Raw genomic sequence first — 27724 nt, forward strand, 5'->3', positions numbered from 1 at the left:
AGCTAGCACCACAACAAGTTAACTTTACTCTGGCTGAGATCCGACTAGGAAGCACTGCACAGAGTCTACATTTCATTTATAGCACATTCGTCAGATTTTTTATTTCAAGAGGCAAAAAATAGCTCCTTTCACCATTGCACTTGCTCAGTGCAACATAAATAAAATTTTAAAAAAAAGAAAATTCTGTTGGACTAAATGTGTAACATCACTGATATTAGTACAAACTTGTCAGTTTTGCACCAACAATGATCAGAAGGACATCAGCAAGTTTTGACTGATCTCATGTATAGAGTTGCTTAATCTTCTGGATGGATCGTTTCCACCAATCTTCCCAACGCTGAATTGTCAGCAGCTGAGCTGTACTTTCTTCCTTGATCTGGGCAAACTGCTGCTCAAGTCTACACTTGTATTTCTGTATGAACAACAACAACAATAAAGGACAAAATTGGTAGTGATGAAATATAATTTTACACTGCCTAAATCCAGGTCCTGATCCACTGTGTCAGAAGACTGCATACAGGCCACTTATTTTCTGCCTTTGACAACAGAATTATATGAACAATGAATTATTCACGTCTTCCTTCTGTGTTCCTTTTAAAGACTTCTGAAACTAAATTATTAGCAATATTTAAATTTTGCTAAAAATGCAATATCTTCATCTCACTTCCATTAGCTCCTGAGATTAAAGAGCTGCCTTTTCTAGAGAACAGAGAGGAAAGCATGCATCTCAAACACAGAATGCACTCTGGCTCTTGCCAGAACTTCCTAAGTCATGAGTATGAACTGAACTATTACAAAGCTGCTAAAAAGGTATTTCACCTAAACAGAAGCTTGTAGACTATCACGAAAACCTCAAGGCACCTTTATTAAAGAGTCCTTGCTCCAAAACATAAAATACTGTCTTTTTAATGCAACATACATTCAGGAAAATATTTCTGTGGCATGCATTTACTGTATCACACCCTGCTGACAACTTATGTTCATTTCAAAACTGTACTGTAACCAGGTGCGTAGGTACGTGACTAGATACATAAAACACTCATGCAAATTTAGAGTTTTGACGGCATTTGCCATTGTTGACAGTGTATTTTACATTTCCCTATTAAAAATATACATTTTTAAAAAATTAATTCAGTTCACTGGGAGTACGATTACTTCCACAACAGATGCATAAACACGGACCATTTACTTCCAAATGATTTAACGTAAGAATATTCTCCTAATTACTGAACACTACTGTTTCACAAACTATCATCAGTGCAAGTCAGAGTCTCAGAGTTGTCTGGAAAGTGTCCATTCTTCTAGCAGACTTAGTGAAGAAAGAGTCATCATTTTTATGGTGGAAACAATGATCTGTGACAGTTCAGGATGTAAGATATGTATGAAATATCTTACAGCCCTTCAACTTTTATGGAATAATCAGCATTCGTGATCTAAGCCTAGAGCTGTAGGCTTTAGAAAGAAAGGTGAGTGGAAAGCAAGCTGTATTGAAATGGCACTGTGGCAGCAGCTACTTTTCAAATTGTGATGCTGCTGAAAAGCGTGAAATGTCCTGTTTCTGACACCATCCGTGCTTCTCTACTGAAACAATTCCCTCTTGTATCTGAATGAGAGGGCTCCCTGAGAAACCAACTCTGTCTGCTTTTGACAACATCACAAAGAAACTGACACGAGAGGGGATTTCTACACACAGTTAATATGGCTTTAAGATCTGAAAACACTGTGTATATTAAAAACTTATAAATAGCTATAACTTTCTTCTTAAAACACCAAACCCACAACAGTAGCAGCCCCACTCACAGTTCTCTCCACAGACCAACCTTATACACAGCATCTCTTTCTTCTACTGCTGCTACGTGGCCCAGTGTAGTCTTAGCTGTTGTAACTGATGCAGTTTCTCTGCAAAGAATACAGTCTGAATTGTCTGTAAGAGTAGTCATGGGTATTCCTGGCCAAGTCCTTTAAAAAACCAAACCAACCAAGCAAACAAACAAAAAACACATGAGAGAGGAATTTAAAAAAGAGAGCAGATCATACTAATTCATGTTACTTGTACTTAAAGTGCAAAAGATTAATTATTTTTTTTAAATCTCCACAAAAGGTTTACCCTAAAAACTACCTGATTTAGTATAACCACCTTTTCTTTTAAAACTTCAGGATCTCTGCACAGTAGATAGAATTCATATCTTCTGAGTGAAAATACACAGTATATTCATAGATCTGAAAGTGTTGAATTGATAAATAGTGGCTAGCAAAGTGGCATAGCAATAATATTGAAATTTTATTGCTTTACAATAAAATACGTAAGTGACTTTTTATTTGGATCCATTGCTATTCTTTCTTTAAAATCATTACCCACCCAAACTGCCCCACAACTAGTTAAATGACATGAGTTAACGATGAGCATAGTATTCAGCAGTTTCAACAAGTGCGGCAAAAAAAATCTATGAGGACAGTGCCCGATACCAGTTTAGAGAAATTACATAGAACAGTGTTCAGTGTCTTCAAATATTACCTGCTCCCACGTTCAATTAACTGTTTAACTTCAGAGATTTCTAGAGGAAGTCCAGCTTGTTTACGACGGATTAAAGTGGATGTCTTCTGTCTTGGTATTTCAATTTCTGGGAGATAATAGAAGATATACTCAGCAGCTACAAAACAATGGCAGCAACACCATTGTTTTGAAGTAACTATAAGCAGCTAGGTGCTCTTCACTTTCAAGAAATATCTTTGCAGGCTTGATCATACAAATCTTTCCATTTAAAGTACTATAGCATATAAGTCTCCTCTTCCTAGGGAAAGTCTGCTGCAATCTTTGAGAGGGAAGCAGGAGGCCTGAACAAGCAATCTGTTCTTTACTTACTTGCTAGTTGTACATCATCAATAGTGATACTTTCATCTAATTCGAGAAGCAGCTTTTCAGTCAAGGCAGCTAGTGCAGCAAAAAAGTTCTGAGCACACTCCACAGCACAGTCCTGTTGGGACATTGGAGACAAGTGAGAGGAATTCCTTTGATAATTTGATCTCCTCTCCTTTTAGTTTAGCTCCAAAGGAACTACACAAGTATCCAACCTTGACATTTTGCAGCAGCTGCAGATAACAGACATAAGGCTTTAAGTTGCACATAAAAGGGTCTAGAAGTGCCTCTCTGCAGTATTCTTAACACTACCTGATTACCTAAAGTAAAGTACAAAAAACTAGAGAGTTCTGTGTATAGGTGCCCAGTAGTTGTATTATTTGGGTTAAGTACCTAAACCTGATAAAACCAGCTACCTGTAAATGCATCCTTCTCCTGAAAGGAAAGGCCATTTTGGAATTTGGGTACTTTGTGTGGAAGTGCTTTGGCCAGGTATTATTCTAAAACAGGGTGTGTGTGTTTGTGTGTGTGCAGAGCTAAGAGGAGAAGGAGATATTACTTTGGAACTAAAAATATATATACTCTGCAGACAGTGTAGAATTTTGAGTAAGTAAGTAGCCTGAGAGAAGTAAACAAGGAGTTTTAATGCTGAGGAACTGACCTTCAATAACCCTAGAGGATGGAGTGGGAAAAGTGTTTTGATTCCTGAACCTCTCCTGTAAAATTCTGCTTATTCCCATTCTTAATCTTGTGTAGAAAAATGTCAATTATCTGCACTAATGAAATGCACACAGAAGAAACCCTTCCAGGCATCTGTTGGCTGCAAGTAATATAACTAACCAGAGGATGTCCCTGTTGCTCCCAATTTAGACTTACATCCAATAATTCTACCATTAAGATCTAAGTCATCTCTTCCTCATTACGTTCTATGAGTGATAGAAAACATCAGCTAGTCCCACAATAAATTTATGCATGTGTACATGTGCATATGCATTTATGTATATCTTGATCTAATGCTGATAATAAATAACTTAAATTTTAAAAGATATATGAACAGGATTGCCTAAAACTGAAAACATTTTCCAGTTTACTTTTGATGGGGAGGAAAAATGTATCCAAGAGGTACTCTCCTTTCCAAATGCAACATCTAAGTTCATATTAAGCAATGGCTTTACAATTACCTGCAGCATCTGTGTATTGAGATGAATACCATCAGCTTGGTCTTTTTGCCTTTTTATTTCCTCTTGGCACAAAGTGTCCAGCTGAAGTAAGTTGTCTGGGTGTCCCAGGGAGGGATGTAATTGATTCTTGTGCACAGTCTTTAAGTAAATACATAAGAAAGAAACATCTTCAGTAAAGTATGTGCAATTGAGTTATAATAAGGAAGAATTAAAACCCACACATTTTATATAAAAGTATTCAGAAAGACAAAGAAAATTTAGTCTATTCCTTGGCTGTCTAGAGATAAACCTTGTAGTGCAGCGTATACCAAATTGCCTATCTGCTGGAGAACAGGGCCTCTGATCTCATCTTGGTCTTTGTTTTCAACAAATAATAATCTCTCCTACCAAGTGGTAAACAAGATATTTTTTGTATCTTTGTATTTGTATTTTTTCCTGAATTTAACATAACACTCAAAGGGACAAAATCTCAAGATACTACTCTATAACATTTTCTGCATGATCTCCATTATGATTCTGTTATCAGTTCTGGTATTACTGGACAAAATATACCTCTTTTTTGAAAGATAGTGTATAATGATATTTCATTATCTGTATGTCATAGCACCTACAAATGAGTGCACCCATACAGTATGAGCTGTATAGCCGTACCACAATGTCACAGCCCTTAAAGAGCTTACAATCTAAGTGTAAGATGACAGGCAGAGCCATATAAGATTATAAAGAGGCAGCCCAGTGCTGGAAGCAGTGAGAGAAGGGACTGAGTTACTAGAAATACAAAGCTTCCAGTAGAACTACACAGACTAACTGCAACCACAGAAACTAAATCTGTGGCTAGCTCAACAGTAAGTGATAAGCAAACAGTGAGATTAATAAAAAGGAAATTTTATAATTCAATGCATTTAGCATTGCTTACACTGGAAGCATTCCAACACATCCATGATACATACCTTCTCATTCTCCCAGTCTTCCAGCTGTTTATTGAAGAGGTGCCGAATCTGACCAGTGGAATAGCTGAGCTTCTGCTCATGTTCTTTTAAAAGACCATCAACTGCCAACTGGGAGACATAAAGGAGCTCCTTCTCAAACAACTTCAACTGATCCTGAAATTCTTTTTGGAAAAGACAGTGTGTATATGTGACACAGAATTACTCATTGCAAGGAAAAAAAAACCCCAAACTACTCAGCTGGGTTGAATGACACTGCAAGGGTCAAACAACCTGGAATTTTGACTCACAAAGATTCTGTCCCTGCCATTCCTTTTTCTAGGTTCAATGCTTTGAAAAACAAACACTTGCTAAAAGATAGGACCTTGTACAGGTCTTTCAACTTAGTCAAATTCTTCTGCCATGCTTTTTATAGCTGATAATATATAAAAGAGAATATTGGCCCAATTTCCAGTAAAATCAACTGGACTTTTTCCACTGAGTGTGATGGATTAAGAAAGCTACATAATTCTCCATCACTGCAATTTTCAGTTCACATAACTGAAAAATTACATACACAAGAAATTGAAAGTCTTAACTGAATGAATTTACCTGTAAGACAGGAATTGTAGTAATCATCTGTCTGCCTTTGGTATGACAATAGATTTTGTCTGAGCACTTCTGCACAATGTTCAAATGTCTCTGGCAGATCTTCAAGCATTGTGATTTGAGGGTTCTCTTTTTGGTAGAACTCCTTCAGGAGGTAAAGATAAAACAGAAAAGTTGTTGATAACACATTCAAACAAGTCACATCTAGGCATATAACATTAGCAGGGATACATAAGGCTACTAACCACCCTCTTATTTGAGACCAGTTTTCTTCCTCTGATTCTGAAATGCTTAGTTAATATTTATAAAGAAACTTGTGATTAAAAATACACTCTGCCAAATACTATTTAAAAATTAGATGCACTGGTGAAGAAAGGAAAATTTTTGGATGTCCATCCAAACATTGTAAAGAACCAATTTATTTAGCTGACACAAGAGTAGACATATGAAAGCAAAAGTGGCTGAAGAACACTGGGTTTTCTTACCTCAGCAAGGCAGAGCAAGCTGTTATTACCTGTCCAGAGAATATTCATAATAATCCCTTTAAAAGTACTGAAAGCAAACAAAATAAATAAAACTTTAAAAACCAGACAATCATGCTGTAAAATGATCACACTGGCAATATTTATGGTTTTTCAAATATTTTGTTCAAGTTTAATACATTTTTCAGAGCATACATAAACAAATATTCAGAAAGCCTAAGAACCTTCACCCCATTAGTACAGATTCTCTTCAGAAGAAGCAAGGACTCTGAGCTATTGTAAATACTTACTGGAGAACACCTCCATGTCACTGTAACAAAAAAACAATCTTAGCCAACTTCCTATGCTGAAAACCTACCTTACGAGCTTACCATGCATTTTAGATAAACCAAAAACATTTGAAGGTGGGTCTAGCTGTTTCCTGGAAGTATTTTGAAACACAATGTGGAACAAAATTCCCAAGCACTTAAACATCTTAGGCATTAATTTTAATAGTTTTGCATGGCACATATGAAATAGCTCCATTCTATATAGTACAATTATCAAGAAAAAATATGATCATTTTCTTAGAGAAGGAGAATGGAACCATCTAAAAATCACCTCCGAAACAGTTTGTTCCTTGTTTATTTATATAAATGTAATATTGAGCACAAGAATGTAGTGTATAAAATTTATGGATTTTCTTAGACGTGAAAATAACTGAAAGACAGGGTATTTTACATTTTCCAGCCCATTTTTTGTAAATGTACAAAAGGGACTCCAATGAGGCCACCCATTTCAGACATTAAACAGAACAAAATGCACGACTTTTATATTCACTATTATTATGCTGCAAAAAGGAACTGTTCTGTGAACACTTTAATCCATAAATATCAAGGTTAAATACCTCAAAATTCAATGGTGAACTCTGTAGTTCATGATTATAAATAAATAGATAGATAAATAGATAGGTAGGGCTTTTTGCAGATTAACTTCTATTTCCACAAATATACATTACTTACTCAGATTCTGGAGGTTTCTCTCCAAATATCTGGAATCTCTTGTCACTGAGGACTGGTCTGGTGTATTTCTGTTTCCTAGGGAGGCAAAACATTAATTTGAAACTATCCACAAGTATTTTCCTTCTCTGGCTGATTATTTGAGCTAGTCAGTCATATGATGCATATGAAACTGAAGAAAAATTTAGAAAAATGTAACTGTAACACTAGTATTATATGAAAATAATTTTTTGATGGAAAAAAATTCTCAGGATTCTCTCCTCAACAGCTCTTCAAAACTTTTCTGTTGTTTTCACTGTTACAGTAGCTCATTTCATCTATGTATGGACTAAACAGAAGACATACTATGTAGACACCAGACCTGAAAATTAAGCCATATTGATTTGAATGGGGTTAGTCTATATTTCAACAACTTCAAAATACAAAACAACAGCAGATGAAAGAGAAAACGAAGAATGTTTTTGCAGCCAAAATCTGAAAAAAAAAATGCAGAGCTGATCATGATGACATAAACAGGGAAGACATCCCAAATGATAAGCATAGTTGGAAAGAAGGCTAATACAAATAAGTGTTAAGAATTTTTGAAAGAACAGGCAGTGGACAAAGGTTAGGTAAATTTCTGCATAGGAATATTATAAGTGGAATTCCTCCTTTCAAGCATCTTACCTTCCTTTTGGCAACTTTTTGTTAAAAGTTGACTTCTTGGTGGTCCGACCTGCATGGCTGTAAGTAGCAGAGATCTGAGGACCTTCATCAGATACATTTAAGTGAGCATTCTTCTTTGATATGGAAAGAATTGCTTTATATTTAACAAGGAAAGATAAAGAACATTGTATAAATGCCAACTGAAGTCTTTTTTATATGGTTATATGCTTTATGTTCTCATTTCTATAATGTTTCCTTACAACATTAAGGGGACAACTACAGGAACAATAATTTCAGACAGACAGAACTGAACTAACCGAGCAGTGGCAACAGCAATAAAGGTTGTGCATTGGCACATGAGTGATGGGAATGTCATAGAAAATACATGGTAGATGGGAAGAGATTTAAAACAACATTAAGGCAGGGAATAAGAAGGAGAATGAATGGGCTACATTCGTAGTCTTGGCTGTGATGGGGACTTAGGAATGTGGAAGAGAGAGATGATACCTTTGGAAGTGGCTGGAGGAGTCAAGCTCTGGAGAAGAGAGATGAGGAAATGGGAACGCTAGGTAGGGAGCTGTTGGGATTACCCCTCCACTCACCTTTGAGTGAATGACAATACACTGTGAGAAGGATCCTTGATTCCCTACATATTTTCACGACTTCTCTTCTAATTCTTTTCTCCACCCCTTTTCCCTTTTGCTATCACAAATACGGGTACTCTTCATAAAATTATTATCTCATTCTGCAGCTTTCATTGGTTAAGAGCCAAAAATCATCTTCTTATTGCAAAGTAAAGTTATCCAAGAAAAAAGTTGGGATGTACAACTCTATTAGAGCTAGCATGTAAGCCACTGGCCTGGAACATGCTAGACCTGCTCAGTGATATGCTAGGAACTACAATTTAGATGAATGTAATATATTAAAAGAAATGCTGGCATACCTGGTCCTGATGAATGTGAGTGATCATTTCTCTCCTGATTTAGGCCTGAAGATTTTCTGGACGACTGAATTCTGAAACAAAAAAAGAGCTAAGCGGCTATTGAATACCCTGCTATTTTATATTATATACTATATTATATAGAGAACTATGTAAGTTCTCTATCCCTACCATGTGCTAAGTGCAGTTAAATTTCTGAGATAATATTTAACAGATAGGATTACTTTCACAACTGACAGTGTAAATGTAAGTACTTCCATGGGACCAACTAATTGTTTAACTGGAATTTTGGAATTTCTACAAGCAAAACTGCATTAAAATATTTATTTGCAAATCACACACTTGCCACACTGTTCATTTCACACTTTGTATGTTCCTTCAACTATGTAGCATCTAATCACCTTTTAAGTAAAATAAGGCTCTAGAAGACAAAAAATTAATACCTAAAATTTATCATAGTGCTATAAACTAGATGTCACTTATTACTCACAATGGGGTAACTTGGCTATTAGAAATCTTGCTCGTAAAAAGAAAGGAGTCTCAGCTAGACTGATTTTTAAAGCTAGACTGATCAAAAAGTATGTAGTAGTATTACCTACAAACAACAAATTCAATACTTCTGTATATAGAAAGGTAAACTACAAAATAGAAATTCAGGAAAACCTTTATATGCTTCTGGAATATAAATTTTAAAAATACTGTAGTGAAGCCCCTTGTAGTGTTATCATGAGCCTCATGAAGAGAAGAGGGATATATAGCAAGGAAAACATAAATAAAGACAATGACAGAAAAATACCTTTAGGCAAACAAGTACTTACTCAAGTAAATTTTTGATAACACTTATTGATAAATCATCAACTGCAGACTTTCCCATTCTGCTTGGATTTAACAAAGGAAATTTGACAGGATCCAGCCCCATCACCATCACTTTATTCTCATCTCTGAGACACTCTGTTCGAATGGCAACAGCAATTGGACCTTGGAACGTAACATCTGTTGCAAGAGGGGTAAAGTCCTCCTGAAACTGGAAGAAAAATGAAACCCTGTTGACTGTAGCAGGCAATTAGTGAAACCATTACATGTAGGTACTGATTACTAAAGCAGATCTTCCAAATATGCACTATTTTCCTTCACAGGCTGAAAGAAAGTTTTTTATAATTCTAGTAGTAATGTTGTTACAGCTATACAACTCTGAGACACTTAAAAATAGTTAAGAGTAGATTCTCATAACTATCATAAGCAGAATTTAAGTATATACCCTTAAAACAATGATCCACTGTAGATTACAACATGAAGACAGACTTTCCAGACAAGGAAGGGGGAAAAAAAAAATACCACTTGATAAAAAAAAATCTCTTCAGGTACACTTGATGTTTTTTTTTAATTATTGAAAGAAACCCCTGAAATACGTACCTATGAATAGTGCTACACCTTGAAAATAAACTTTTGCGAAGAACTGAGCAACTTATTGTGATGCTGTGCATCTTTAACATTTAGTAAACTCAGTGGTGACTGATTTACTCAGCCTATTGAAAAAGCTGACCTAATGTTACAATGTCTTGGACAGCTTGGCATAATACAGCATCCTTCTTCATTTGAAAAGTCAAAGCACAGATTCTGAAAAACCTTTAAAACATATACACATAAAAATTCACTCAATATTAAATAAAATATAGAGAACTTAAATGCGATCTTACATTATCATGCACGCTTTTACTAGCTTTTACTAGCAAGCAGTCGAGATACCGGCTCCTCTTTTTCAGTTCTTTCAACACTACTATGGCAAAATCATACAACTCTTCAGAAGTCAAAGCCTGAAAGATACGATAATACAGATGGTATTTACCAAACTAGCTATTTCAGACTTTTCAAATATGCTGACTGTTGCATACAACATCATTTGACTCTGTTCTATCACCATTTTATTTACACATTGTCCTGGTTTCAGCTGGGATAGAGTTAATTGTCTTCCTAGTAGCTGGTACAGTGCTATGGTTTGAGTTCAGTATGAGAAGAATGTTGATAACACTGATGTTTTCAGTTGTTGCTCAGTAGGGTTTAGTCTAAAGTCAAGGATTTTTCAGCTTCTCAAGCCCAGCCAGCGAGAAAGCTGGAGGGGCACAAGAAGTTGCCACAGGACACAGCCAGAGCTGCTGACCCAAACTGGCCAACGGGGTATTCCATACCATGTGACGTCATATCTAGTATAGGAACTGAGAGAGTAGGAGGGGCAGGGGGAATCACTGCTCGGGGACTAACTGGGTGTCAATTGGTGGGTGGTGAGCAATTGCACTGCGCATCATTTGTACATTCCAATCCTTTTATCATTACTGTTGTCATTTTATTAGTGTTATTATCATTATTAGTTTCTTCTTTTCTGTTCTATTAAACCGTTCTTATCTCAACCCACGAGTTTTACTTCTCTTCCCAATTTTCTCCCCCATCCCACTGGGTGGGGGCGGAGTGGGTGAGCGGCTGCGTGGTGCTTAGTTGCTGGCTGGGGTTAAAGCACGACACACATACATGGAAGTAATGAGATTGTATAGAGGCTGAGGCTTTTGTTTGGCAAACAGGAAAACAGGTACAGGACCTTCCCGAGCAAAAATTCTGTGGTAAAGTACTCTTTCCACCCACCTCCCAAATGTGTATAAACATGTCTACCTCAAAAATGTTAGTTTATACATTATACAAACATGCACAGTGAGTCAAACTAATACCAAGTCAAATTAAATACCATTTCGTGCTGATTAGAACTTACTTCTTTTTCTGCAGTAGGATGAGCACAAGCATCTATCTTCTGATGGAGCTTCTCTAGATAAGAGTTTAATGTCACTGCCTGCAAATTGGAACTTGCTACCTAAAGCAGAAGCAAACACTGGTGAAGTGAAATCCCATTCAAGGGATTTTCAGAGGCTCCACTTTGAAGCCACTAGACTCACTGGTAAAAACAAATCACTAGTACTCAGAGGAGAAGCTGAAAACAATAATTCACAAAAGCAACACTTCATGTTCTCCTTTACTGTACCACACAAAAATCTGGTCTATTCAGATGAACATACTCAACGTGCTGCAAGACCGTAGTGTTCCAGCATAGCTGCAGCAGTAGTAAAAACATAGTTTTAAGCTGATAATGACAGAAAACAGGTTTTGAATGAATATAAAAAGTCAGTGAACGTTTGTCAACTCTGAATTCAGCCAAAAATCTCTTCAATGGTGTAAAAGGTAAAATATTATAATTCATTTAAACGAAGTTCTGATGTTTCTGTTTGTACCTCTGATTTGATTTGCACTTGTAGATTTGTCAAAAATCGTTGGATCTTCTCCACAAAGACTCGATTCATAAAGAGATAACGAAACTTTGTTTCAGACTGGTTGATAAGTTCAGTAGCCTTTAAGAATGCCAGAAACAAGAGACAGAATTAATTAATTTTCACTTTTTAAAACTTAAATCGTGGAACTCACCATTTCTACTTATTTTTCCATCATGTAATTGCCACACAGAACAGTTTTACAGTCCTAATCTGGGAGCAGGCTGATTATAAAAATCACATCAAATATGAAAAAATGAAACTCTGCACACCTGCTCCAAGTAGCTTGATTCCATTTTCTGCATATCTGTCTTGATTAAACTTTCAAAAGAGTCAATACGCTTACTTTCTTCCTGAAGACGCTTGCTGAAATACTTTACCTCCTCAGGAGAAAAGTTACCTCCCTCCAAAAATAATCTGAAAGCAACCAGCAGAGTAAAAGCAGTTGGCTATGAGTCTTCCTTTTCTCAAAGACTATTTTAGCTAAGCAGCCCTAAAACATAGATATCAACACAAATGTGATGAAAACAGTGTAATAATTGTGGCTTAACAAAATAAATTTGTTTTTTAAATAACAAACTAGATGAATAACAAAATAAACTTTCATTTTACTGTTCTGCCAGTGCAACAGATGCTGATGCCCAGAAATAGGTAACTATTCATAAACAACGCTCCAATGAAATCTCTATACCTGCAAGCTTTGAGAAAATCCACATTTGAATCCCTTAATTTTCCTAAAGCTTCCTCCAAATAGTTCCGGTAACTCCTCAGGGAAACCTGGATCACTTCCAGATGATTATGTAGCTCTGAGTGCAGACTGTTGCTGAAAGAAACTAACCTAACAGCAAATAATAAAAGACAGGGAAAACATACAGAAAGAGGAGCACACATTATGATTCAGACACTGCTGGCCGTAAAGACATGAACAAAATCTGAGAACTGGAGAGTGTTTTACTATTCTGAAAGCAACTCACTGAACTGTGATTGTTCTGATGAACACTTGGAAGATATCAGCAAGCAGTTGATGCTATTGAAGAGTATCCTTCAAAACCAATTAGTCAATTGCTATTACTGTGCAGGTTCAGTAAACTGGATTAAATCTAAACAGATGAAACATCTTTTCTACTTTAAGACTGCCAGCACTTTGAAAATATATGAAAATTGTCATCCATTCAATACTGACTTTAATTTCTTCAGGGAGAGAGAAAGGAAACAAAAATTCTTCACATTTTTTTAAAGTTTCATGAAGCAGTCTTCATTGAAGAGTAATGACATATAAAATAGATTCAGAATGCAAACTGGGAACATCTCAGACAGCAATCAGGAGTATTTAACTATGGAAGTTTGCAGCCAGCAACACCTGTGGCACACTTACTTCTCAGTCATAGGAGCACTGAGGAAGACAGACTCTATGTCACGGATTCGTGAATGTAAGTTTTTGCTGATGTTATTTTGCTGATCACAAAATTTGAGAAATTCAGCTCTCTCCTTTTTCAGAGCTTCCACCACCCCAGCACAGTGGCACTCTAGACGCTCTTTGTGAAGTAACAGTTCCACTGACAAGAAAAGAAGTTTTACAACATGGTCATGACTCCCTCTTTACTGTGGACTATACACAACCACCAGCCAACCTATTATCAGAAGCAGTGGTAAAATAAATCGAGCCAGATCTCAGAGTGGCTAAAACATAAAAATAAAATACATCCAATTCTGTTTCTTTGACTTTTCTCCTGTGTTTGACATATATCCCTGGCAGTTCCTAACCCATTCAAATCACAAATGCCTTTTGTTTGCACTAAGCCCTCTTTTTCCTTTATTTTTGGTCACTGCTGACATCTCTATTTTCTCTCTGTTCTCAGTCTTGTAACAAAAGTAAAGGTAAAGGGTTGTTTGTTTTGTTTTTTTTTTAATGGAAAATACACTTCTCCCTATGTTGGGGGGGGGGGATAATTTTTGGTCTCCCTTCTGGAATGACAGTTGGATGAATCAAGAGCCAGCTGATGAACCTCAAGAAAACTGCCAGAAAAGGCACCTGTCCTCTTTGCAGGAAAAAGTGGAATTGAAAAATTATTTTCCTGTTCTCCCAAAAGAGAATTTTTAGTTTATATGTTAAAGACCAACAAACCTGTCTTAAATGATTTTTTTCCAGCAGAAAAACCTGACATTTCTCGTACAAAAAAAGAATTCTGATTAGTGCCCAATCTGTAGCTCAGTGATATTTCATATAGCTAAATCCTTCCTCTCATGTATTCAGAAGCCAAGCCCTGGCATTAATCTCTCCCAACACTTGCCAACTCTTTTTCTGCAACACTTTAAAAATTATTTTTTGTACATTGCAAACTCTTGTTAAATAATTCCAAGGAGAATGAGGATTCACAAATATTGACAATAGAAACTGAATGTTCTACATCTTTCACAATCAAGTCATTGATCAAGGCACTGTTGGTTATTTTCCAAACATGACATAGCACAAACCAGTATGAGCTATAGAAAAAAACCATCTTTTTTAAAAATATATGAGTAACATATTATACTAGGAGTTAGTAGACACTCAACTGCTTCCTATTGTCCTCCACTACTGAGTCCACTGACACTGAAACACATTTTGGTCCACTTATGATCATCTCTAAATGAAGATGTAATGCTCAGAGTAAAAAAAAGTTGGTACCAGCTCTAACATTGTAGATATGTGTCGCTATATTCTCCTGCCTTTGCTGATGCAAGTGAAGACGCAGCTGAAGTTCTGAATTCAGCTTCTCTTTCTTGGCAGCTACAAAGGCACAGGAGTTGGGCAAGGACTCTGCAAACCATTTCTCCAAGTGTTCAAAAAAGCAGAGGCGAATCCTATGATTGAAAAAGAAATATTACAGTGAGGAACAGTAAGTAATAAATAAGAATTTATTAAATGTATTAATTCTAAAAATTTAACTTCTGACCATAGGAAGATATGGTTTCATTACCATTTGCACAATACTGGTAGAGTTTTTGAGCTGGCTGCATACTAATGAGTACCAGGCATTTTACCTTCATGGCTCTGCAGGGAATTTGGGCAAATTACTTGCCTTTCTGTAATATGTTTTCTCAATAAATAACTTTCTGTAAGATATGAATGTTCTGTAAGAGGTAAATGCTTGTGTGGTACTTTGAGAGCTATGGATGGAAAGCAATACAAAAATTTTCTCTTATTTTTATCAACTTAAAAAGAGGAATAACATCAAAATAATTGATAAGTTTTGCATCTTTAGTCTAATGTTTCTTCCAAACAGCTGAAATTTGTCTATTACCTAAAGGGAAAGAAAGAACATAAACTGTTTTCTACTAACCGTTTCTTCAGCTCTACAAACATGGTTTCTTTGATAAGTACATATTTCAGGTACATAGGAAGTGGTTCTTTTTTTTCATATTTTGTAAAATAAGTCTCTGGGATGTCAGTCTTTCCTGCCTCTTCAACTGCAAGAACTGTGTAAGAGTTTTCACTAGAAGTGGAAAAGGTCTCCACGGCAATTTCAGAGCTTTCTGCCTTGCTGCTGTTGAACATAGCCTAGGAAACAACTGGAAATCATCATCTGTTACCTTTAAAGGTAGAAGCATAGAATTAACAGTGCACAAGCTAATGTGAGTGTCCTAAGGATATTAAGAATTATGCTCTTGTTCTCAATTTGGACAACATTCATACAGGGAATATGCTTGCAAGTCTCAATATCAATGAGTCATCAATGTTTTAAAAGGTTTTTGTTATGGTAATAAATTCACGTGACTAAAGACCTGAAAAAATAATACTTAGATACAAATACAGCTCATTCACTGTGGGTTAAGAATACTATGACGAAAGACAGAAAGAGATTTAAATAAAAATTCTCTGCAAAAGGCTTTTACAAGGGTAAGAGCAGTACAAAAGGAATGGTTGTAAACTGTTTTATACACTCCATTTGCCCATAAAAAGGCTCTAAAGTCCTAATAGTCCAGAAATAAATCAAAACAATAAAGACTCCTGCATGCTTTGTGCACAAACTAAATCTAATCTACTTTAAGGAATTTAGACTTACCTCAGCAAAAAGATTTCCTATTATTCATTATTTTGTGCAAGACTACCTTCACCTTCAAATTTATTTTCTTGTTCACTTACCTGTGTAAAGCTTACCCTCTGTTCTGCATGCTCAGTTTCTTCACTTTCATGAGGAGTACTCTTCCCATCTTCTTTTTCCTCTGTTTCTTCAGTTTCCTGTGCAAAGGTCTTCTCATTCTCAGCTGTGTTTGTTTCTTCATTTTCTTGTTGACAACAGTCCGTCTCTTCCTCTCCTTCATTTTCTTGCACAATGCTCTCAGCTTGCTGCTCCACCAGATGTTCAACTTCTGAAGCCTTCACTAGTTCTTTCCAGTTAAAGCAGAGTTTTACTGATCACAATCCAAAGAAATACAGATTGAAAAACAAGCAAGCAAAAATACCTGTTTGTACCATTGAGGTATTACCTCGATCTTGAAATGTGGAGTCTGTCTTTCCTTGCAAGTTCTAAAAGCAAAACAACAACAACAAAAAACCCCACACAATTTAAAAATAAGGATTTGCTTGCTTATAAGAAATCTGTATTCCTTCTCAAAATATATCTATTTCAATAAGATATGATAGTCTTGAATGGATCACTTATCTTCTAAAGAAGCTATAACACTCAAATTGATTAATGTAATTTTGCTACCTTGCAGTTTTCTGTTTAAAAGGCAAGTGAATTTGCTAAAATGCAGTTTGTAACAAGGACAGAGTTAAAAGTGTGGGACAGAGAAAGCTTTTGTGTTTCCCCCCTCTATTTCTACCAAAAGCACTTCAGTCCTATGGCCAAAACAATGCTTTAGTTTATATGATCTAAATTTTAAAGCTAATGTAAATTTTCCCAAAAGTGAAAAATTAATACACCAGTAAGATTTTAAACCAGAAGAAGTTTGTTTTCTTTATACCTGTTTGAAGATTTCCTTTACATTAAAATATTGGCTGATGGATATACTATAAGAAAGCAATTCCCACAAAATAGCTTCTGGGTAAGCCATTACTTTATCCATTAGAACTTGGTTGAATGTCTCATACCTGTCAAATTTAAGATCACTGTTTAAGAGACTCAAGTATGTATAGAAATACACTGGAATATGACTACAATGTCTTTAAATCCAAATCTAACTTTTTGACCAATTTCATAAAACCTTTAGGCTAAACATTGTACTATATCTGGTTAGCCTGAACACAATCACTACAATGGCTTGTTAGTAGAGATTAGTTCATTACAAATATATAAATGCACAAAGTGAAGAAATATTCACAATAAAGTATTTAAGATCTTTCATTTTGGATGGAAACCATTCAAGACCTGTGCTTACAGAAGGAATATTAGAAGTAAGAGGTCAAAATACTGCCTTTCATGTTATTTCTGTACCATGCTCAGCTGTGACTGAAGCTTTTCTGGTTTATTTTCATTTTACTTGGAAATGAAAACTAATGGTTCAAGCTAAGTCTTGATTCAAGGAAAATCAATGTTCACACCTGTTTTCATTTACATATACATTTGCTTTGCCTGCTATATGAAGAAAATTATGGGGAATCTGTGTACGTGTTCAAATGTTCAGATAGATTACATTCCACCTCTGCAACCTCTCACTGTATTTTCACTCACCTAAAAAGACACATTACCTTTGGAGTTTTTTTTAAATTGTCCTAATGAACATAAAGAGTACTGAACCAACAGCTCTAAGCAGAATTACAGTGTGAGGTATGTGCGTGTATGTATTTGCCTCGCAGGTCCACATCACTCTTCTAATATGCCTCCAATCTAACAGACAGAAAAGACCTTCTGGGTGTGAAAATATAACTGCTTCCTCTCTGGCTATTTAATCCTCAAACCTTCTGCTAAGATCTTCAGCAAGGAGAGTGGTATGTGCCAATTTTGATGCGATTTTTAAAGATGCAAATGCCTGATCATGAGAAATGTAACAGAAAGATTACCAACATATATACTTTGGCTATCTGAAAGTTATTAGTAACTTCTAGTCATTGTGACTTTGAAAGATATCAAATCTGTTGAGCACAGGCGATGGCACAGACCTACTTTCTGATCCCTGCGATTCAAGAATCTGAACTACTACTTTTACCTTCTGAATAAATAATTATACCATTGGCATGGGTGACATGGTGTAGTACACAATAATACTAATTTGGTATATTTTTTAAATTATACCAGTCTGTCTTAGTCCTACTTCTAAAATGTGAGTATTATTTGCCTTAACCTTGTTCAATATGGAAATTATTTTATTTTACATTCTTACATAAAGTAGCAAGCAGTGTTTTTCCACACCTTCACACTACAGCACTAAACAAGACCTACAACCAACGTTCAAATATGCTTTACTTTTTAAGTTTGCACTACAAAATTCATACCTAGCTCTAAAGTCATCTAAAGAAGAAAGCGTGTTCTCCAAATATTCCTTCAGCTTTTCTTCAGAGCTTGCTGTTCTCATTTTATCCAAAATTATATCCAGATTAGCTTCCATCACCTAAGGCCACATAAAAAGAACCCAGTAAAAATTATTTAGTCATTACTAAAATGCTTCATAATTATTTAGGATTCAAATAATTTAATTATGTACATATATTCTACACCAAGAAGGGAGGCTACCTCACCAAAACTCTTCTACTATGAAGTTCTTTCATAGATAATGAACATCTCCGACATTGCCACCCCAAGTTGCATGTTATACCCATAATATGCAAACTTGACATACAAACAAGACTCTATACCTGCACAAGATCTTATGAGTAATAGAAACTTGCAGCCACTTAATACATAAAATATAATCTTTATCACAATTGCCATATCAAGAATAAGATATGACTATACATTAAGTGTGAATCAAGCAGTTAGCAAACAATGTACCTGATAGAATGAAACTACCCTGTAGAAATTCCAGTATAAATGTCAAAGATTACATTTTAAATTTTATACCAGCTATTTTGAATTCCAGAGGGTTCTCTACATCAAGAAGTCCTTTCTTCACCTCTTACTACATCCTTGTTTTTATGTTTATACCTGTATTGAGTTATCCTGTTTCCATCTGCATTCATCTAATTTCTTCTGAAGTTCACCTTCCTGCTGGGACAGTTTGAGTTGATGGACATCCCAGAGACCCATTGCCTCCTTAAAATAGCTGTACAAGTTTCTACAATTCTGCTCATTCTGTTTAGCCAGCTCCTCGAAGTCTCTCTAAAGAAATACATTTAAGTAAACTGGTTATTATTAAACTGTTTGCTGGAAGGTGAAATAAATGAGTAAGGGGGCATATGACATGATGAAAGGCTGTCTGTAAGTACACTATCAGAATTCAACATGGTCTCTTCTACTCGGAGAGGAAAAAATAGTCCAAGTAAACTGGATAAGAATGTATATTTTTGTTCTAGAAGGTTAGATATCAAAACTTTCATTTATTCTTCTGGTACTGCAAAGCACAGAATTACTATGTTCTACATATGCCCTGAAGTCTGTCTGTCATTTTAGGAACAACTGCCCATGCATTTTCATGTACAGAAACACAAAAGATAGGATTAAAAGAAATTTGGGAGATCACTGAAATCTATCTCTCTGCGTCCAGGCAGGATGAGCTATACCTAATTCATCCCTGATAACCTATTATAAATATAAACCAAATAATTATGAACTGTACTCCTTGAATCACACCAAACGTTTTTTATTTGTGGGGCAGGTCTTCAGTCACACTATGGACCTCTTTCTAACATGATATCAATAGCCTAAGATGCATATGGCATTTCAGGCAGTAGCGCAGGAAGAACAGACTACTCCCAGAGTAATAAAAATAGATGTAATAAACGTACATCCATATGCCTCAGTTCTTCTTCAAACTGACTTTGTAGTTTCTCAGTCAACGGAATTAACTCAGAATTCACAAGTTCTTCAGCCTCTTTTTTTGTGCAAACATTCAGATTCAACAGGTTATTCTAAATGAAAAGAATGCTAAATTATTGACATGAATGTAATAGAACATAAAATACTGTGTGGCTTTTAGAGAGTATACCTAAGCTTAGTGTTTCTTCTTTTCTTGTGAATGGATAGAGAATGATTCAACCTCCAAGATCTCACATTCTGGTAGTAAGCAGTACAATTCCATTTGGACACAAAGTGAGAAACTGAGGCAGAGAGGTGGAATTTCTTTCCCAAAATAAGACAGATTCAGCACAAAGGCTGAGGGTTCTGACCCTGAGTCCTCTACCTAAGCGTGAGACAGTACTCCTTTCATTACTGGCATTTGTTACTGCTTTCACACATTTGATGTACAAATACCACATGCTACTGTGAAACAAAATGGACAGTAAGTTTTCTAACAGAATAAGACAGAAGTTAAAAAGTAATTTCACTTGTTATCTCAATGTCTGGTGGATCCTCAAACCTTTATTACTGTAACAACACATTGTGTACTGTTACCAACAATCCTTCCAAGAATTCGCAAAGCTATGATACTAACCTTGCATAACTGCACTTCTGCCAAACATTTTTGCTGGACCATCTCATACTGGATGCGTATTTTCATCATACACTGCACATTGTGGGTATCTGAAAGACATGGAAGAACAGACCATGGTAAAGATTTCTGTATTTCACAGTGCACTGTGAAATGGAAAAATGACAGAGGACCTGTGCTGAGTCTCAGCACAGATAATATATCCCAGTGGTGTCTTCACACTTGTACGACACTACCAACCAATAAAATAAGATGTTTTAGTACAAATCTTTTTATCGTTATGCTTAAAAGTAGTGGGTTGTTTACAATTGCTAGCAACTTCTTTGCTACTATACAGGCTACCAACATTAAGACAGGATGTGCTCTGGAGAAAGAGAAGGTAGACACGCAGAGGGAAGGCACCCTACAGGACTCAGAGAAAGGAAGCATCTCAAATACTTCCCCTCTCATTCTCCAAGAGGTAATGAGTATTTTTGTATGATTGAGAACTGATCTGCATTAAAATTAACCTTCTATTTTCCCCAGATTAATTCTAACCAAGTCAGTTCCTGCTAGATCTCACCATGCAAAAATGCTTGTGCTGGCAAAAGGGAGGTGATGCAATAGACAGCTTATTTTGGTTGTTTTGCTAGCTCAAAGCAGCTTAGAAGATACATGGAAACACATGGAAAAAAGAATATAGCAAACATATACTTTCAAAGCACCCGTCTGACTCATTACTGCCTGGAAAAAAGAAAGAAAGAATTTCTTGAATTCCAGACTGTTTTAATGATTTCCCAACCTACCTATACTTTTGTTTAAATTCACCAAAGATCTGTACCATTCATTTACCTCAGCGTTCGTGTGTGTTGGAGGCAACAAATCACTGTTGAAATAGGAAACAGGAATCAGATACCTTAAAATATAATCCAGTCAGTTCTTAAAGGATAAAATTATGAATCGGAGTAACCATACTACTGTGCTTTATTTTATTTACAGCCATATTAGCAATGAAAATAAAACAAGATGACTGCTGTTTTTCAAGGCCACTGTTCACTGACAAGGAACTAACTGTAATCTATCTTGTTGCTACATACATTGTAAAAGAAAAGCTGTAAATATTATAATGCATCGCACCCAAACCATCTTCTTGTTGTCAGGATGGATGTTCAAACTTAGCTGTGTTAGATTTCTATCAAGACTCCTTTCATAATTTATTACACAAATTAAACTCCCACACAGAAATAATGCCTTGACAAGATCACCAATTTTTACTTATCTACACATCCTTGTCTGCCCCTTTCTACTATGTTTCAAATGTTAGTAAGATGTACTTTTGTGTTCCTGCATTTCTAGCCCTCGATCACCCCCTGTTTAGTGTAACTGGTGCATTGAAAACCAACAATGCATTTTTTCCATTAAAAAGAGCTTTATAAAAGATGTTTAGGCCCTGCCTTACTGCTGCATTGTACCATTGCACACTGAAAGGGAGCAAAGTGCATTTTGTAGTCAAGTCCCTCATTAACTCGAGAAAGAATTCTATTTTCCTTTGTTCCTGTTCTCTGTCATACCCAAGGTGCTGCAAAAACTCCAGTCTTCTTTCACTAAGTAAAATCTGATCCGTTATCATATTTTCCATTTCTGTTTTCACAGTTGGGGGATTCTGTATTTCTTCATTTGCCATAAATTCTCTGTAGGATGGAAGAATACATTGAAGTAAGTATCTGTTTGGGAAAATTTCATGTTTGAAATACAAATACAAAATATGTTTTATACATCCCAGGTAAAAAAAGAATGCAAACTTCTTTTAGCTTTTCAGTTTTATAATGGAAAAATGATAAAGTACTACTGTTTATAGAAAACACAAGTGAACACTAGTCACTTTGTGCTACTCATACTCCAAAATATAATTGTAAAATTTCTGACCTGAAACTGTGAACTACATAGTTCTTTTGGATGAACTTCCAGTCCCTGACTCTATCTTGCCATTTCAAACGATGTGATAATTCCGTCTTCAACTCTGATTTCATTAGATTAAAGAACAGCTTGGCAATTGCCCTCTGATTAGCCAACAGTGCTCTGTTAATCATCTGTGTATTAAAAAATAAAAACAGGAATAAAAGCAGCATATAACATGAAAAAAAAACTATTGCCTGTTCTATGTAAAATGAAGGAAAAAGAATACGAATGACAAAGAATATCCTGCAAAATAGTAAACTCTCCTATACTGCAGTAATTGATAGGTAGAAATTCATTAATTTCAGTTGGAAAAAAAGACATTCTGGGAATATTCAGATTGCTATCTTCTCACAGGTAAAAGACTCTGAGTATGAAAGGTTTACCATGGCCTCATCATTCATGAACCTGTAAACATCAGCTGACAAGAAGAAGGAAATTTCCTCCAGTATTGCTGTATACTTCCTCAGTACCTCTGTTATCTGTGCAATAAAAGAATAAAGAACAAAAAAAAAAAAAAAAAGAAAAATCTGTATAACTCAAATGACAGTTTCCCAAGTTAAGCAATGATATGAACAAGGCAATTTTTTTCCATTAAAATAAAGTGGCTGATAGATGGATTGAGAAGTGAATCTCAAAATACCCATCTTAAATACTGACTTTTTTAAACATTCATAAAAATAGTAACTAAAACATTCTATTTCATTACTGCTCAACTGATTTCTCTTTAATATCTGTGATAACTGAGTGGTCTGCAGACAGGCTGCAATCTGAATTTAGAAATCTAACCAACTTCCCTTCAAATATCTATAGTGAATCTACCAGTGGTTGTTTTAAGTGGACACGAAATTTAAGCAAACGTGGTCACCTCTGGAATTTTTCATAACTAATCAAACAGAAAAGTTACTGGTGATACTGTTGGACCTATTCATCATGTCTACATTACAAAGAGAGGACAGACTGAGACAGGTACAACAGATAGCTTTTGTTTGCCTACCAGGACAAAGCAGCAAGGACTTCCTTATGGACTATCCATTTACTTATCCAAACATTTACTGTGATGTCCAATGACTTACAGGTCAGGCTGAAGCCTACGTAACTGTAGCATGTGTGCCTACCCAAACTAAAATTAGCTAGGGCACATCTGTGCACATTCTCAGCTGCAGAATCGGTATGTCCCAACAAAATAGCATTAGACCTGATGACAGTTTGACCTAAATAACCCTGCAGAAAAATTAAAGCAGCTCCCATATTCCCTGCATCCCTACTACAGATAGCTGTGAAAGAAACAAACACCTTGTAACTGGAAAAGAAGTATCTTCTCATGATTATGTGGGTATAAAATGAGAGACTGATCTATCAGTGAAAAGACAGTAATCACCTACACAGCAGCACCCCTGGCAGACCTCTGACTCCTGTGGAGGCAAGCCACTCTTTGCTCTGCATCCAGCATTATGAGCAAATAGTAATCTTATGCTTAATTAACAGCTATTAAGACTACAGCTCACTTTATCAGCTCGACTCCTTTCAACCTTTTTTAGGGATTCATCCATTTCCCTAATCCACTTCCTTCTGGTCAAGGATTCCTGCTGGACGATATTCCACAGTTCTTCCAAACCCTGCAAGAAGGATTTACTCTTAATCTCACTGAAAAGTAAATGTCAAAAAAAAAAAAAAAAAAAAAGGACACCCACCCCCCACCCCCACCCATTTATATCTTAAAACTAAAGCAAGACATAAGAAGCTATGTTAAGCAGACCAGGTACAAATAACTGAAGACGAGTCAATGGCATGAGCTGCCTTACTTCAATCGAGAAACCTTCCAGAGTAGAGTCAAACTCAATCTTTTTAAACAGAAGTTCAATTTTTCTATCAGATTCCATCAGTTTTGCCAGAAGGAATTTTCCAGGCTCCAAAACAAACGGTTCCATCTCCTAAAAAGGTAAGGAAGTCAGTCTGATATTTTGAATATTAGGCCCTGACCTTAGCATAGTACTCTAGACTATCTGGATTACAAAATCCAGTCTTACCCTGGCAATGCAGGCAAGCTCATGATACATGGAGGTTAGCGCTTCATCGTGACGGCCTCGTCGGTGTTCTGACAGGCATTCCAAGATATTACTCCTCGTTTCCTCAGGAACTGCCAAGAAAGAAATGAGGATGACATAGCTTGGAACTGTTGCTGCAGAATATATAATGCACACACAATGAATCACTAAATCCACACTCTGACCTCTGTAGTTTGTGCAGCTATTACAGTGTGTGACAGCTTTCAACGGGAAAGGAAATCTATGCAAATGTAGGTTAAAAATAGTAAAGCATATTTTAAAATTTCCTTTGGTTTTATTTATTTGTGATTTTCAGGATAAAAGCACGGAAGCCATGAACTAAGTTCAGGTATGGTGCAAAAAATTGCAGCTTCCAAGAATGAGATCTGCTTACATCATAACTGGAATTTACCATCTGAACACAAACTGTGATTGATTGACAATTTTACAACCATTTTTTCTGTGAGTAGACTCTTCATCTTCAAAATTACCTACAAATCATCAAAAATGTGTCAGGTCGTTTCTGAGCTTGATTTTTGTATTGGGTCTGGCTGAGATGGAGTTAATTCTCCCCATAGCAGTCCTCGTAGTGCTGTGCTCCGCATTGGTAGCTAGAAAGGTGTTGATAACACACCAGTGTTTTCGCTACTGCTGAGCAGTGCTGGCACAGCATCAAGGCTGTCTCTCCAACATTTTTGCCCCCCTCAACAGCAGGCTGGGGCTGGGCAAGATCTTGGGAGGGGACATAAGCAGGACAGCTGACCTAAACTAACCAAACAGATATTCCATACCATATGACGTCAGCTCAGATATAAAAGCTAAGTGAAGGGAGACAGAAGGGGGGCATTTTTGTGTTCCGGAGCAACCACTATGCGTACTGAAGCCCTGCTTCCCAGGAAGTGGCTAGACATCGCCTGCTGATGGGAAGTAGAGAATAACATCATTTGTTTTTCTTTGCTTTCACTTTATTAAACTGTCTTTATCTTGGCCCACGAGCCTTTTGTTATATTTTCTCCCCCCTGTCCAGCTGAGGAGGGGGAATGATAGAGAGGTTTTGGTGGGCACCTGGCACCCAGCCAGGGTCAACCCACCACAATTTTATACCTTGTTCAGCTAAAACCATTATACTTATGGCGGCTCCTAAGAACGCAAATTAAAATATCTGACATTAAGGGAAATAACTTTTACCAACAATATCAGGTAGGGCTCTGACTTCCTCTGCTGCAGTTACATCTATACTTTTCCAAGACTTTTGAAATGTTGTAGATTCTCTGAAAGAGAATAAAGCTTTCATTTGTATTAAATACGAAAGAGGAGGGACTTGCAACAGGTATAACATTAAATTTAATTGGCAAAATGTAACATTTAAGTGAACATAAGCATCATTCTGACTCCAAAGAATATGATTCAAAGAATCAATGTTGCTTCTTCTGAGATGAAGTGAGCAATTATCTAGCCTGTGTTGATCACAGGCTCAAATCTGCTATGATGGCATAAAAGCAATAAATGCTAGATTTAATATGTGTAAACTACAAAGACATACATACTTTCTCTAAAAGGTATAAAAATCTATGAACCGTTAAGTAAGAACTAGCAAGAAATGTAGAAATAGCCTTTATCTGCCCACTGCTCTTCCCATCAGCTGGGGCACTGTGTTTCTCCTTGGGGGAGAATAAGGGTGTCATTATTCAGCAGAATGGTTAGAGTGAAAAGGATGGATGCACTAATTTCTTTTCTTGCTCATTACATAATCATTACTGCATCATCATGTAAACCATTAACATAGTTTAAAATATAGTTCAAAAATATGTATCAGACTGGCTTATAACTAGACTGCCTTGAACAAAAAAGACATATAATTTCTTTTTAAAAGAAAAGCCATAAAATATGCATGCCATTACAAATATTAGCCTGTTAATCTGCACTTTAACAGGCAGCAGCTCATCATACTCAATTTACATCTGGCAAGGAGACAGTCTATTACAAGTCGTTAGTGCTGTGACCAAGAACTCAGGAGCGTCTAGCTCCCAGTGCAAATCTTACAACTTCATACCTATAGTCATGAACATATAATTGGTTTTTATGCTTCTGTTCTCTACCTGTACAATGGTGGCTTTTCTGTGGAGTCATTGTAGGGCGTTCTTTCAACACGCTGCTGCTGGTAACACGGTAGTAGGCTGGCATCAGTAGAAATTTCTGAATCCCTAACACAAGTGAGCGTTTCACTCTTTAGAGAAAACCTAGTCTTGTTCCTTACTTCATCCAAAGAGCGTACTAACTGAGCCTTCAAAGAACCATAATCAAAATGGTTAGAATTCTTTCCAACCTACTGAACAGAGAATAACAACAAAATAATAGATAAAAATAGTGGGGGAAAGGGGCCAGAAAAGGAAGGTAAAATAATGAACACTACTTGGTATATGCATAACAATTTTCATCCAAGGCTGTTTTCAAAATGAGAAAAAAAAGATATCCATTTCCACAGAGAGGAAACTGAAGGAAACTGGATGGTGTGCCTTGCTTATTGTTACAAGGGAAGTCAACAGCAGAGTGAGAAATGCCCGAATCTGGCTTACTATGCCTCTTAATTTATCTTTTTCTGCTGTGTCATAACAATTCTGCCTTCAGTTAACATACCCTGATACATGATGAAAACACAGGAACACTCATAGACGCATTAGAAAGCATATGCTGAAGATAATGCAATTATTTTCTACTTAAACAAACAAAAACCAGAAAGGTTGAAACTGACCTGTGGTTTGAGGTCACCACTTTAACAGCCAGCAAACAAATGACCAACATAATTAGCTCATTTGGCTTTTACCCGACCTTTTTTTTTACCTCAGCCTCAAAGATCTGTTTGCAGACTTCCCCGCTGGGGACGAGGCGCACAGCTCCCACCGGCTGCATGCGGCCCACCACAGCCGACTTCCAGGCCTGTTTCCAGAAGAATTGCGATTTACAAACTAAAGGGCCGAGGGCGGATCAAACATTTCGGTTTGAAAAGGCCTTCCTAAGGCTGAAACGACATGCCTGCCGCACGGTTTCCGCTGCCTACTAACAGTGCTGCAGGCAAAACATTCGGAGGATTTAAAAATATCTACGTGACGATTCACCAGCTTTTGAGGGCACGGGACTGAAGGGGGAAGAGCCGTCCCGCCGCGGGCCCAGCGGCTCGCCCTGTCCCCTCAGGGGAGCCGGGACCGGCCCGAACGCCGCCGCCCGCTCCCCTCAGCCGCCCGCCCAAATGGCCGCGTCGCGCGCCGCCATAGCAACGCAATGGG

The 27724-nt window shown here is 36.6% G+C and overlaps 1 protein-coding gene across 1 annotated transcript; it reads right to left on the reverse strand.

The window, feature by feature from the left end:
* Positions 1 to 70: 70 nt before the first annotated feature.
* CCDC180 (coiled-coil domain containing 180) lies at positions 71 to 27692 on the reverse strand. Its single transcript, XM_041119912.1, has 37 exons — positions 27282 to 27692; positions 26540 to 26724; positions 25629 to 25711; positions 24423 to 24532; positions 24198 to 24326; positions 23901 to 24011; positions 22779 to 22874; positions 22363 to 22526; positions 22008 to 22127; positions 21243 to 21322; positions 20461 to 20549; positions 19814 to 19936; positions 19014 to 19187; positions 18365 to 18480; positions 16897 to 17023; positions 16393 to 16456; positions 16073 to 16317; positions 15270 to 15487; positions 14615 to 14790; positions 13322 to 13502; positions 12638 to 12784; positions 12219 to 12363; positions 11911 to 12027; positions 11397 to 11495; positions 10336 to 10452; positions 9457 to 9662; positions 8642 to 8712; positions 7720 to 7852; positions 7057 to 7131; positions 6059 to 6125; positions 5577 to 5718; positions 4989 to 5149; positions 4039 to 4176; positions 2864 to 2975; positions 2516 to 2621; positions 1821 to 1959; positions 71 to 412 (listed from the first exon to the last, which is right to left on the reverse strand). Exons 1-37 carry the CDS (start codon positions 27348 to 27350, stop codon positions 281 to 283), a joined length of 4767 nt encoding a protein of 1588 aa, XP_040975846.1. The 5' UTR covers positions 27351 to 27692; the 3' UTR covers positions 71 to 280.
* Between the last annotated feature and the right edge of the window lie 32 nt (positions 27693 to 27724).

The sequence above is a fragment of the Aquila chrysaetos genome, chromosome 24 (assembly GCF_900496995.4).
Source record: "Aquila chrysaetos chrysaetos chromosome 24, bAquChr1.4, whole genome shotgun sequence".
NCBI lineage: Eukaryota > Metazoa > Chordata > Aves > Accipitriformes > Accipitridae > Aquila > Aquila chrysaetos.